Below are 15,191 nucleotides of genomic sequence, written 5' to 3' on the forward strand. Positions count from 1 at the left end.
TGTGAATTTTCTTGTTTTATTTTCTCGCCTATCATAGCCTCCGGCCATTCTTTAATATATATATATATATATACCAGACTACTGTCCTAATAGGGAAATCAGATGATCGACGTTTAATGTGACCAAACCATCTAAGGCGATACGAGTTAAAATGAGTGTGTGTGTGGCTCGCCATGACTCTTCGGTAATGAAATCTTGTGTAAGTCTCCTAGGAACACTTTGATCCCACCTGAGTGCACCTGCCTTGCAGTACGGGATCAAGTGGTTAGGCACATAAGGATGGTTGGTGGTTCGTATCATAGCCTCCGGCCATTCTTTAATATATATATATATATATACCAGACAATTTCTAATACAAGCACAAGGGTACATCCAACAGCTCTCACTAAAGTTTAAAATGGCAGGGCATATAGAATTATAAAGGGTGTATTCTAGCAGCAATCCGATAACAGAACAACAGCAACCACATAAAACATTGAGATGGCACTAATCCTAAACTCTTGCCTGGAAAATAGTCGAAATATGAAGAGCCCAACAGTTCTGTTTTGTAAGGTATAGAGTCCTTGCGGAGGTGCTTCAGTTTCACTTGCGGACTACGCTTCCTGGCCACCACCATTAGATTCTCATACTCACTCTGACTGAAAGGACTAGAAATGGCGTCAATTAACTTGTTCCTGAAAAAAGTGGGAGCCCTACTCCTGATAGTCGTCTCTACGTAAGATCGATAAGATGCGGTAACCTGTAAAGCGTTCAGCTTAAAACAACCAAAATGATCGGTAAGAAGTGTAGACCCACTACAGATTCTGACATTATCAACAAAATCTTGTTTCCCCTCGCTCTGCTCTGAACACTTGCTTTTATTTATGTCAGAAAGCTCGTTTGAACAGCTCCATGTTTGGGGCTAGATCGCAGAGCCACATCCATTTCCTTCATCATCGTCTTCTCTTTCATACCGCAACCTTATAAGCCGTTGTAGATTTCCCAGCCATATTTCCAGTACATAGGACTTACCATCAACCAATAGATTGATTAAAAAAGTATTGTAATATCGATCCACGGCATTCCCCGGAATCGGGAAGTCGTCTTCTTCCTCCTCATCGGACATCCAAGACACCTCGCCGGAAGATGCGACCCCGTAGGCAGGCAATAATGGCTCCGGCCGAGAAAATCAAGAAGTTGCCGAACGAAGACTGCTCTTTGTGCTGCTGACATTGCAGTTTACCAAAGCCATTAGGGATTCAGGTAGCAACGGGCAGAAGAGAGGGAGTTGAAATGGCGCGGGCGCGGGAGCGAGAACACGCAGGAAAACCTATTAATTACTTGCAGAGGCATTTACGTATCTGCCACTCAATTCTTGTGTATTTACAGCTTTACCATCTGCACATTTTTTTATTATATTTATACCATCCAAAAAGATAGGGCCTTTATATATACCACCCAAATCTTTTAAATCATATAAAAAATACTACTATTTTGAGTGCAAGATACCTAAATACATACGAATTGAGTGGTATGAAAATAATCTTCCCAATAATGATCTAATTATTTTTTATTTATTTTAAACTAGGAGCAATTAATATCTAGTTGGTCTTTAGTATAGTGTTAATTATGTCCACTTCGATGTAAAATAATACAAAATTTTTGACATGTAAGCCTACTTGAACTCGAATCATCAATCATCTCATTAATTTGAGCCTAATAAACCACAATATTGAGCTCCATCTAAAATTATTACACGACCTAAAGCTCGAACTTAACTCGGCCAATTTATTGGCTCGTCGAACCACTTGATAATAATGGATAAGGTCTGCATCTGCCCCGTTCCAAATCTCATTTTCATGGAGTTGTTTCAAGAATCATGTCTCAACCCTTTCAACTACATCAAGAATCCTGAAGCAAAATTGCATCAAGACTCCAATGAAATTACACCATGTCATATATCATACATAAAAATTGAGTTTTTTGTATTCAGTGGGTTTCATTGGAATCCTGTCGCATTTTTGCATCAAGACTCTAAATGTAATATTTTTTTTTCCTTCCACCAACCAAGCTCTGCTTTCATACGCACCTAACTTTGGCATGACCTCTTGTTACAAATTGAAGAATGTAGTAAATTGGTTATAAAAGGGTGAGAATGTCGTGATCAAAATAGAATAATGTAAATAATATTTATTTTAAAAAAATGAATGATTTAATATTTAAATGATTATTTTTACAGCGCTAATTATGTCTGTAATGATAGCTTAAAAAGAAGTTGGAGCTTGACAAGAATTTCAATAAATACCATCCAATTCTTATGTATTTACATTTCTAACCCTAAATAAAATAATGATATTCTCTATTTGATATAGAAGATTTGGAGTACAAATGTAAAAAAATAAAGTTTAAGTGTTATATATGTAAACACAGAATTGAGTTTTGAATGTATTTTGAAAAACAAAATATATATATTTAAATAATGAAATATATCTTAATTAAATTTTAATTAGAATATTCTGATTCAATTTTTCAGTAAGTCATGTTTAGATTGATATGAATAATATTTTTGCATATAAAAGCTGCGGCTAAATATAAACAATAAGATTTTGCTTTACGAACCTTCCAAAGGAGTGCTTATTGCGTACGGAGAGCGAACGAAGAGCTACGTGCGCTCTCTGATCAAGCCGCACATCCAGCTGTGATCGGAGAGCGCACGCAGCTCCATACGCAATAATTTTTCCTTCCAAAGTTCTTCCTGACACAAATGGCTTTTAACTAAAAACTCTAATTAATAAGAACCTACTTAAATGAGTGAAAAATTAGAATAGAAGAGAACATTTAGAAAATAGAATAATAAAGATTAATTACATGATATTTTATTCTAGTTGGGGTGATTTTTAGATGTTATTACTAAATATTAATATAATGTCAAATTGGACAATTTCATGTCACCCAATTCCAGTGTATTTACATATCTAACAAATAAATTTTGCTTTTTTGCATTTATACCACCCAAAACTTTCATATCATATCAAAAATATCACCATTTTATCTAAACGTCGAAATACGCATTTTCATCCATAATTAAGGTGTTAGATATGTAAATACATTTTATCATGCATAGGTCAGGTGGTATGCATGTAAAAAATTAAAATTTTAAGTGTTAGATATGTAAATACATAAGAACTGAGTGGCATGTATGTAACTCTTCCTTAAAAAATTGATAAACAGAAGAGGATACATAAAGTTTCATAATTGAAGGTCACAAAAACAGCATGAACAGGTAATGAAATGAAAAGTGAAAATTGCCAGGCTAAATACCTATAGAAGGAGCTGCTTCTTCTTCGGCTCGAGTACCGGAGGCTCGATGTCGATTCCCATATTAGCAGCAGTACCAGCAATGATTCTCATGGCAGCTTCAATGGTTGTACAGTTCAAATCAGGCAGTTTCTCCTGAGCTATGGTCCGGACCTGCTCCACAGTTACCTTCCCCACTTTCTGCAACTTGGGCTCCTTCGAACCTTTCTCCACTCCTGCGCATCAGAAATTAACTCACACATCATTACAGCAATTTACATACATACCAATCAATTCTTATGTATTTGCATATCTAACATCTAAAATTTGATTTTTCTAAATTTGTCCAACCCAAATCTTTCATATCACATCTAAAATACTGATACTAAAAAAACCATCATTTTAACCTCTAAATTTGAAATACACCTTTTCATGCATAGATAAGGTGGCATAGATGTAAAAATTGAAATTTACGTGTTAGATATGTAAATACATAAGAATTGAGTGGTGTGTGTAAATCTTCCAAAACTTAAATGCAGTATTATTCCTATACATTTTTATAGAAAAATGATGTCGTATATGTTCACTCCTTCTAATGATTTGATCACTAATAGCATTCCCATATATATCATTACCACTTTCAATAATAGACTCGAGATATCTAATACGTTCACCCCATCTAATGATTTGATCACCCATTGTTACAACTCTGTACTAGATCTACTACTACTAAAATTACATTCCATGTATTCAGTTTTAGATCTACTCAAACGAAGGTCTTTGGACTCTATTGAAGACCTCCATACTTCCAAGTTTTTTCTCAACTCTTTGTCAAGTCTTATTTACAATAAGGGTATTATCAGCAAAAAGCATGCAACAAAGTACATCCTTTTGTAAATGTCCAGTAAGAGCATCATAACTAAAGTAAAAGGATATGGGCTTGTAGTTGATCCCTAATGTAATTCAACTGAAATAGGAAAATACTTTGTCAATCCTTCTTCTATTCAAACACGAGCAATAGCTATAATATGTGTATCTTTAATGACTTGAATACAAGTCAAATCAACACATTTCTTTTCTAAAACTCTCCAAAAAACTTCTTCTGGAATCTTATCATAATATTTTTCATAATCAATAAAAATCATATGTAGATCCTCCTTACTCTCTCTGTAATTCTCCATCAGACCTCTCAATAAATGTATAACTTTCATAGTAGACTTGTCAGGCATAAATCCAAATTGGTTATGAAAAATTTTTGTATCACATTTTAACTAATGTTCGATTACTCACTCCCATAATTGTAATGTATTATATATTAACTTAATTCTTCTATAATTTGTACACTCTTGTTCATCTCTTTTATTATTAAAAATGAGGACAAAAATACTCTTATTTGACTCCACAGACATTTTTTAGTTTTTAAAATTATATTAAAAAGTCTAGTAAGCCAAGAAACTCCTAAATCACCGAAATATTTTCACACTTCTAATGGGATACCATCAAGTCCGACTTATTTTCCACCTCTGATTTTCTATTGACTTCTTTTTACTAATGCGGTGGTAAACATAAAAATGTTTTATTTGTAATAATGATATTAAGATCATTAAGGTCAAACATATTTTAAAAATTTCATTGAAAAGTTTATCAAAATACTCACCCACTTATATTGAATATATTCTTATAGGAAAAACACTTTTTATTTTCATCTTTAACACACTTAACATGAATTAAATTTATATTTTTTTTTCTTTGTTTCTATAGTTTATACATATATATTTCACCATCTTTAGTATCTAATCATTAAGAGTTAAATTTTTAGCATCACAAATTATTTATTAGACTCTCGAAGGTCGAACATATTTTAAAAATTTCATTGAAAATTTTATCAAAATATCTCACCCACTTATATCGAATATCTTCTTATAGGAAAAACACTTTTTATTTTCATCTTTAACACACATTAGATGAATTAAATTTATACTTTTTTTTTTGTTTCTATAGTTTATACATATATCTTTCATCCTCTTTAGTATCTAATATATTATAAAAATCACTAAGAGTTAAATTCTTAGCATCACAAATTATTTTATTAGACTCTCTACGGTCAACTTATATTTTTTCAGTTCCCTAAGCTTTTACATTTAAACCATTTTTTATAATAAAACTTCTTAAATTTAGCTTTTTTTTTTTCACGTTATTATTCCACCGCCAACTATTTTCATTTATAAAAAATTTCCTTTCGATTCTCCAAATACATCTTTTGCCACTTTTTAATAGTGCTGCTTAATTTATCCTACATAGAATTAGTTTTTCATGAACATCCTAAATTTGAAATCTTGATGTTTACTCATAAAAATAATTTCATTTGTCTTTTAGATGTCTTCATCTAATTTTATGATTATGTTTCATTGTATTTTTTATTTTACAACTCTTCCTCTAAAAATTCATACTAATAATTGATGTTGAGTACTTTAATTCACTTAGAATGACATTATAATATTTATATTCTCAACGATTTCTTTTTCTCATAAGAAAATAATCAATGTGTTTTATTATATCAATTCTTATAAGTAATAATATGTTTATCTCTTTTCTTCAATAAAATATAAATAATAACAAAATCATAAGCTAAAGAAAAATCTAATATGATTTTAACTTCTTCATTAATTACTCCAAAATCAATCACTATGAATATTTCTAAAATCTTCTACCACCCTAACAACATGTTTATTTAAATCTCCTCCTATAAAATTCTTGCTTCAAGAAGTATCATTTGTATTAATGTTTCTATGTCATTCCAAAATTTTTCTTTTAAACTTATATATAAACCTACTTGAGGAGTATAAGTACTTATAACATCAAAAATCGTAGCATCAATAACAATCATTAGACCTATAATGATATTTCCAATTCTATTAATTTTTTATAATATTATAGTTTAAACTTATCAATAATTACATCTACATCATTTCAAGTGTTAAATCATACCTGAATACTAAAGTTTAAAATTTAAGCTATCGATCTCCTTAGTATTTTCTCCAACCTATTTAGTCTCTTGAATACACAAAATATATATATTCTTATGAACCAAAATATATATTAATTACATTAATTTATCTATGAAAGCACTGATATTCAAGATCATATTCTAATATTAGTTTCATAAGCTAACTTAATTGTCTGAATTAATCCAAAATGTTAGAACTCTTGTTTATTTAACACTACACACAAGCATCTGTACAACAACCCCTGCACACTTTTCATTGTATCCAGGCACTAAAAAGCATCGCTTTTAGGGGGCACCATAATATTTACCAATAATTTAAACATGTCATGAAATTTTCAACAAAAAATTTTACAATGGTTGTTGAGTACTTAACACAACCCTTCATTTTTCACATTAAGGGCTTAGGACACGACTAAACAAAAAAATTATAACTTATTTGCTAATGTGTATAAGTGAATTTTTTTTATACATAGAAAATATTAACTAGTCGATGCGAATTATCCCTTACAAAGTTGGTTTCTTAAGTCATATCGTGACACGTGATATCACCTCCCAGATTTTGAATGTGTTAATCATGTACTTCAAAAAAGAAAAGAAAAGAAATATTTAATAAGAGACACTCAATGTGCCATTGAAAGAACATTTGGTGCATGAAAAAAGAAATTTGTGATTCTTAGAGACATGCATGCATATCCATTCAAGGGTGAAGATTGTGGCTGCAATAATGACTTTTCATTATTATATTCGTCGGCATCCAACAACATCTGACATTGATTTTAATATTGACGAAAATCAATTGAATGTTCCTCTTTAAGCATGAGTCTCGCTTTGAAGAGTTAATATTACCAAACGATTCTGATATAGGTGATGCTTGCATGCAAGATGGAGTGGGTGGTGGAGATATGATTCAGTTGCAAGTGTAACTTATAAACACATTAGTTAATGTGTGATGCTTGTATGTTATTATAAGGACATATCATTAAACTCTTTATGTAAACTCTTTCTTTAGCAATATTTATGTGGAATGTTGCATAATTTATTGTGTCATCTATTTTCTTTCAATCAGCATGTATTTATCCCACTTGAAGATCTCCTAGGCAACTATGGTTGTGATATCCTTCCTTTTTTTTTTGCATGTTTTTTTTTTGTTAGGAGATCTATTATGGGATTTATGACCTTAAGTGCTCTTCTGAATGACATTTATGTTGCTGTAAATTTTTGACATATATGATTTTGGTGTCAAGTCTTTTTTAGCCAAATGAATGTAGAGTTTTTCTAGAGGGTGCCGAATATGCTATTGTGACATACGAGTTCGTTATTACATAGTTAAAGACAATGCAGATCTTCTTTCTTTAAATTTTTTGTCTTCTTATAATGACAGATTATTCATTAGTTTATATTTGCTCCGAGACCTCATTTTTTATAAATCTTTATAATTGCATTTTTATTATTGTTATTACTTAATTTTTCTTATAATTTTATCATTGTACTATCCATGAAAACTCATTTTATATTTGAGATTTTCACATTTTAGGAAATATAAGCTCGAGGACTTTATGTTGCTTCTAGAGTCTTGTACTATAATTGTGCATTACAATGTTGTTTACTTACATCATGAAGAGTGGGTAGCTATGGGGAAAAAAAATCATAGGTGTTCAATAAACAAATCAATCGAGAACAACTTCTTTATGTGGGTTAATCAGTTTGAGGAGTCTACCTCATATAGTGATCAGACATAGAGAGTATATTTACAGAAAAAGTTATCCCATAAGATTGATTCTTCGGAGTTTCAAATTAATATTGTAATAATATTATTTGATGCTCTTGTACGTCTATTTTTTTATTTTGATTGTTGTGTTGTCGACAGTTCAGTGGGATATAATTTTTAGATGTAATATTTGAAATTGTGAGTTTTTGAGATTTCTAAATGTATTTTATGTTTACATGTATAAGTTATTAATCTTGTAACAATTATCTTATAAATAGCACAAATATATATGAGTAAATTTTTTTCTTTTTCATAAATAGTTGCAACACAACTGATGCACAACTAAACTTTTCAAACAGACACACTTTTCCCAACAGCAACTTCCCCTATATTTGTGTCTGTGTGTGTGTGCGTGTGCGTGCGTGATTGAGCTACCTATAGATATTTTTGGTCATAGGTAGCTCAATCTTTTGGTCGGACTTAGGTGTAACAACCAACTACTAATTTAGCCATGAAGTAAACCATGTGGAATTTTATGTTCTCCTGCTACCTTTTGGACAAAATTGATCAAAATGAACTTCTATAATATTTTCTGAGAAACTAACTATCAAGAGGTTTTCTTTCTCCTCTTTTAACCTTCACTCCCCAATCTTTAAACATTCTCTTAATAGAGTAACGTGTCAAATATGTTTATCAAATAAAATCAAGAGTTGGCTTGAAAATCAAAGATCACTGGATGATTATGTTTTGGCTCGAATCTAACACATATCCAAACAAAGTAGACAACCAACCATTCAAGCTTATTTTGAATCAAATTTAGACTAAATTGGGCCTAGATCTTACTAAACTAGCATAAAATAAAATCAAATTATGTATGAATGTATGCATACATTATGGAGCATATATGTTATATGCATCTATGGACATATATGATACCTACAAAATTAAGGTTCAAAAATTAAATTGATCATTGGCTAGGTTCGAGCTCAAATAAAGACAAATGAGCTAGCTCCAATCAAGTTTGATTGAACTACCTATAGCTATATTTGGCTAAGATTGAGAATACTACTTCAACGAATCATTAGGAATGATCAAATTCACAACTCAATATTAGATGCAACTATTTTAATAAAATGTGTTCTTCACTAATTGATAGAAAAATAAGTAAAATTGTGAAAAAATATAAAGGTCCAAGAGGCTCGGTAAAGATTTGGAGTGATGATCTTCATTGACAAGACAATGTTCCTGATAAAGTAACAACTTGATATATATTCAAGTCTTCATGGAAGGTAGATTAATAGCTATATAGATGTGGATTGATTATCATAGCTTAAGATTGTAGGCCATGTAATAGGAAAAGCAAACTCTTCAAGAAGAGTTTTAATCCACATCATTTCATTGGCAAAATAAGCATATGACCAGGAAAAATGCTTCAACGCTAGATCTAGCCACAACTATTTGTTCTTAATTCTCCAAGAGAGAGGATTTCAACCAACAAAATAGAGTATATAAAAGTTGATTTCTTATATTCAACAAACCTAGAATAATTATCATCTCCATGAAATTCAAAGCATACATGATCATTTCTCTAATATACAACTTCTTTTCAAATGATTTTTTACTATTTCAAAATTCTCGAGACAGCCTCATGATTTTTACGCTTTAGGATACTGCATGTGCTAGCAAATTACACCAAAAATAAAAGATCTTCAAGATTTGTGAAGATTGATAAGCTTGCACAAAAAATGACAAAAGCAATAAGAACATTCAAAGATTTCTTTATTCTCAGATGCTTGCAAAATATTTATGCGATAGTTAACAAGCATAAATTAACAAAAAAAAATTTCTTTCATAAAGATGTATATTATCTTAAAGAGGAAAAAATTGCCTTATTTGTTATATTAAAACTCCAAACCAAGAAGGTATGTGCCCACCCCATAAACAATTGTTTATTTCAAGTCAATACCATATTTCAATTATTCTCAATATCACTCCCATATCACTGCCAATGAGGATGATGTCATCAATAAGCAAAACAAAAATTACAATGCCAAAAGAAGAGTGCCCAGAAAAGAAAGAATAATAACGACACTGCTTCGTAGTTCAATATTAATTTCTTAAATTTATAGAATCTAAGATGAGAGTTAGTTTCAATAATAAAAAGCTTTCAAAACTTGCATATTTTGTCATGATCTCAAGTATCAAACATTTCAATCAAAGAAGAGGAGATGGAAATGGCAATCACTAAACTAGAATTTCAGAGAAAAGAAATTGATTTTGATTACAAGACAAAATGCAAATTGTTGGGAGATGTAAATTGTGTAAACTGATTCGAGAGATCGAAAGAAAAACTTTGAACAGAAGCACACATAGCAAGAAACCATAGAAATCAAAAAATTATTGTGAATAAACCCAAGAACAAGAGAAAACCATGAATTCATACCACACTAAGAAATACACTATGAAGAAAATGAGAATCGTACAAATTACAGTCAAGACTCTCCACAATTTAGAGCACTCCATGACACTCCTCTCCTTTGCATTAGAGAATTTAAAATCCAACACACTCCAATCAGCAAAACTGATAGAATAAAAAAAATGCCCAAAATCGATAGCGGGCGCCGTGATATGGTGCTACAACGCTCCAATGAGCGCTATATCCGAGAGTTGCAGTGCCATACTCTCGATTCTAAAATTGGACTAGGTGAGGCGATGTTATATTATGAAAAATAGGGTGTTATTGGTCTTGGTACTGGAGCACAGCAGGTAAGGCGTATATGTGCTATTTACGTAAAAGAAAATTTTGGAGCAACCCCCCCCCATACCCCTCAGCAAACTCACTGTCATACTTAATCAACAAAATTGATGGCTCTGAGAGTAGAATTGATTGACAAATCAAGCTTCACATAATAACAATCTCCCACTTTGAGACTGGTTGCAATCAAAATTGTTCATTCAAATCTGCAGCAGTTTTATATTTATGAATTGTAGTGTGACTTATCCAGGTCTCAACCTTCCTGAACTTCAGCTGAAGTTAAGCATAACTTCAATTTCTTAGCCATCATAGCCTTAATCAATATGTCTGTCAGATTTTGAGCTGTGTATATCTTCTCCAAAGATAATTGATCATCTTCTAAAAGTGAATGGATGAAATGATACTTTAGTTGAATGTGTTCTGTTCGGACATGAAATGCGGCATACTTTGGTAGATGAATAACACTCATATTATCACTGTGAATATTTTCATTCTCTTGCGCCTTATCAAATTTTGTCATAAGGTATTGCAGCTAAATGATTTCTTACTAGTCTTACTGATAGCAATATATTCAAATTTTATAGTTGATAGAGCAGCAATCTGCTATAATTTAAAAATCTAATTCACCGTTGTGTTCCACATAGTGAAGACATAACCTATTATATTTATTCTACCATCAATATTTCCTACAAGATCTGAATCCATATAATTCTACTTATTAGTCCATGCACTTCCAAAATAAAGTATTTAGTTGAATGTTCCTCTCAAGTATCAGAGAATCAACCTCGCCTCTTTGCAATGATATTTATATGAAGTACTCATGTATCAGCTGGCCCCTCCCACTACACCTGCAACACCCGCTCTTGTGCATATCATCGCATAAATTAAAATTCCAATAGTTGAAGCATACGAGATTCTTTTCATCTATATTTGTTTTGCTTCAAATTTAGGTGATCGTTCCTTAGATAGTTTAAAGTGACAAGCTAAGGTGGTGCAAATTGATTTTGTCTCAAACATGTTGAATTTGTGTATGACTTTCTCAGCATATTCTATCTGAGATAACTTCAACGTACCAGCACTTCTATCCATACTGATTCTTATAATGAGAATTTTTTTAGCTTGACCAAGATCTTTCATTTCAACATTCAAGTCTTTGATCTTCTCTATATCTGGTCCTACAATCAATGTATCATCAACATAAAAAAAGAACAATTTAAAAGTTATCAAAATATTTAATGAAATAAATATGATATGATTAACACTCATATACTCATTATCTGACATAAACCTATTTAATCGGTTGTACCATTATTTTGGTGCATGCTTCAAATTATAAAGACTTGTCTTCATTCTACAGATCACATCTTATTTTTTTGAAATTTAATATCTTTATGGTTGCATCATATACAGTTCTTCTTCTAAGTCAGCATGTAAGAAGGTTGTATTTACATCCATTTGCTCCAGTTGTAGATCTTTTACTGCTATTAAGCTCAACACAATTCTGATAGTTGTCATTTTCACCACAGAAGAAAATATCTCAGTATAGTCGGCTCACTCCTTTTATTAAAATCCCTTCACAACAAGCATCGTCTTGTCGTATTTGCTACCACCTGATTCTTCTTTCAGTTTGTAAATAAACTTGTTATGTAGTGTCCTTTTATTATATGATAGTTTTGTCAATTTTTATATTTGATTTGATTTTAATGACTGTATATCATCACCCATAACAAACGCCCACTCTTTTGAGTCATCTATTTAAAAAATCTTATCATTGCACTCCAATTCACCATTATCAGTTATTAATAAATAACACGATAAAGGAGAATATATGTGTCGGTCATGAGATTTTATTGGGCCACCTAACTTCAATAGCAGGTGTCTGAGAAAATTTATGTGTATCATCCTATTGAACACATTTACTTAGTTTATCTTCTTTATCACTAGTGTCTTTTATTTCAACATATTTAGAAGGGTCTTTAGGAGTAACTGGTGAACGATCCTGCATTCTATTTTTGTCCTTATATATATTCATTTCATTGAAATGACATCTTTGCTCCTAATAAATTTTTTATTCTGATAATCTCTGAAATTATAACCAAATCACATCAGTCATATCCAATGAACGTGTACTTGATAAATTGTATGATTAATAACAAAAACTTTCAAATGAGATAGATTTACCTCTTTAACAATATTGATTATGAGCGCCGAGGTGCCCCGATGTGTCGCGCCCCAACGTTGAGGCACTATAAACAAAAAGAAAAATAAGAGGGAGCACAAACCCCCATACCCCCCAGCAAACTCATTGTCAAGCTTGATCGATGAAATTGAGGGCTCTGAGATGACAATTGATCAACACAATCAAGCTCCACATAAAACACAAATAGGCTAACATGTGATAATTGCAAGGTCATGAATTAGGTACAAACTAGATTGTTACATTGAAACAAATACTGAGAGTGATGCATGAAGTATCATGCAGTGTGCAATTAAGGGATAGGATCATTGCAGAGAATGTCTGACAAGTGTAGTGTTGGTCATTTGTGGGTCTATATGCGAGTGGAGACTTATAGAGAAAGAGTGACATGCAGTGTGCAATTAAGGGATAGGATCATTGCAGGGAATGTCTGACGAGTGTAGTGTTGTTCATTTGTGGGTCTATACGCGAGTGGAAACTTATAGAGAAAGAGCGAGTTGTGTTAAGCAGGAACAAGATTGAAGGAAGTGAGAACAAGAGCGGGTTGCGTTAAGCGGGAACAAGATTGAAGGAAGTGAGAACAAGAGCGGAAGAGGGCAAGAGTGGAGCATGAGGAGCATTCCACAATGTGTGTGCACGCCAAATAAAAATTTCAAATATGGAGAAAGCAAGGTGGAATTGATAGGTCAAACGAATGAGAGGGGTGCAGCCTAACCTTGCTCTATTAAACTAGAGAGGAAATATTTTGCTTGTGTTTATTCACTTGGAGAACCCATTATTTATAAGAAAAATGCGGATTCAATATCATGATTAATAAAAAAAACAATAAACACTTACCAGCGCTAACATATACTATGATAAATATAGTTTTTATTTAGCTTAGTAGAGTTCCACTAATGAAGGTTTCTCTACAAATGAACAAACGCCCCAAAAACAAAACACAATCTTTTGAACTATGAAACAATATATGGCGGACATTAGACAATCTAACTCTTCAGACTATGAGTAAAATAAGCTCAAACCTGCAGCCTTGAGTAGAAGAACTGAGGCCGGGGGAGTCTTCAACACAAAAGTAAAGCTCTTATCCTGCTCAACATTTCAAAATAAAATAACATTAAAGAGGTACATTTTTTCCTCGATTTTTTTTCCGAGAACAAAAGCGAAGGAAATTGCTCACATCGTAAATGGTGACCTCGACTGGAATCACATAGCCAGCCTTGTCCGCCGTCTTGGCATTGTACTCCTTGCATACTCCTTGCAGAAAGCCATAATGAGAAAGCCATAATGTTCACGCCCTTGGAACCCAGCGCAGGTCCAACCGGCGGCGCCGGCGTGGCCTTTCCAGCATCAAGGGCAAGCTTGATTACACCCACCACTGCGAAGATAAAAAAAATGCTAAAGAGGAACTCATCAAAAAAGCTAAAATTTCGGCACAAAAAGTACCCTTCTTGGCTTTTCCCTTTGGAGGAGCCATGGATTTAACGAAGAGAGGCCTCCGGGAGGGAAGAAGGTGGCATTCTCTGTGGAAGAGTAGGCGGAAAGTGGTCTTCGGCATTAGAAAAGAGGAGGAGAGGATGCTTATCTTGGGAGACGGCGAGGGTAGACGAGGAACGAATAGGGAGGTCGAGATGGCGGAAGCCATGGAAGAGGATTCAGAAGAACGAACTGCTGCAGAGGGGGAAGGTATCAATGGTGTCGAGGACTGGTGAAGCCCAGAAGGTAACACTATCCAAGCTGGTCGCTTGGGATGGGAAAGAGACCAAAAGTGAATATAATATACCAATTCAATTTACTTTTTTAATTTGTATTTATTTATGCATCAAATCTTTTGAGAATTTATCAAAAGTAAAAAAACAAAATTATTAAGTAAATTTTTGTTATTAATTTTGTTATTGGGGTGAGAATTTAAAAAGTGGAGGTAAGATGATGATCCAAAGAAGGGTTCAACAAGTCTTAAAACTAAATTCAAGTAATGAAATATATATTAGGAACATTATTCAAATGTAATTTGAAGAGAATTTAAGCATGATTGGATTAAGATTTGAATATCATTATATCAAAGTTTAGTTAAAATTCAAATATTTTATGAATGTTTTTCGAAAAAAATTTAATCATAGTTCAATCAAAAGTTAAATATGTTTTATTTAAGTTTGAATAAGATTTGAAATAATTTGAAAAGACTATAATATAGCATAATTTATATTTGATACAATGACAAACAATTACATTAAATAATATAAAGTTCATA

General features: G+C 32.2%; 1 protein-coding gene across 1 annotated transcript in view; it reads right to left on the reverse strand.

Annotated features, from left to right (window-relative positions):
• The window catches only part of LOC110030313 (50S ribosomal protein L11), a gene marked incomplete at its 5' end in the record, with an annotated part of 23,987 nt that extends 9,801 nt beyond the window's left edge, over positions 1 to 14,186 (reverse strand). The window contains 3 exon segments of the mRNA XM_020732975.1: positions 3,301 to 3,512; positions 13,966 to 14,029; positions 14,121 to 14,186. Of these exon segments, the coding sequence (XP_020588634.1) occupies positions 3,301 to 3,512; positions 13,966 to 14,029; positions 14,121 to 14,186 (342 nt within the window).
• Positions 14,187 to 15,191: the final 1,005 nt, after the last annotated feature.

Source organism: Phalaenopsis equestris, unplaced genomic scaffold (genome assembly GCF_001263595.1).
Source record: "Phalaenopsis equestris unplaced genomic scaffold, ASM126359v1 Scaffold000002, whole genome shotgun sequence".
In the NCBI taxonomy this organism is placed as follows: domain Eukaryota; kingdom Viridiplantae; phylum Streptophyta; class Magnoliopsida; order Asparagales; family Orchidaceae; genus Phalaenopsis; species Phalaenopsis equestris.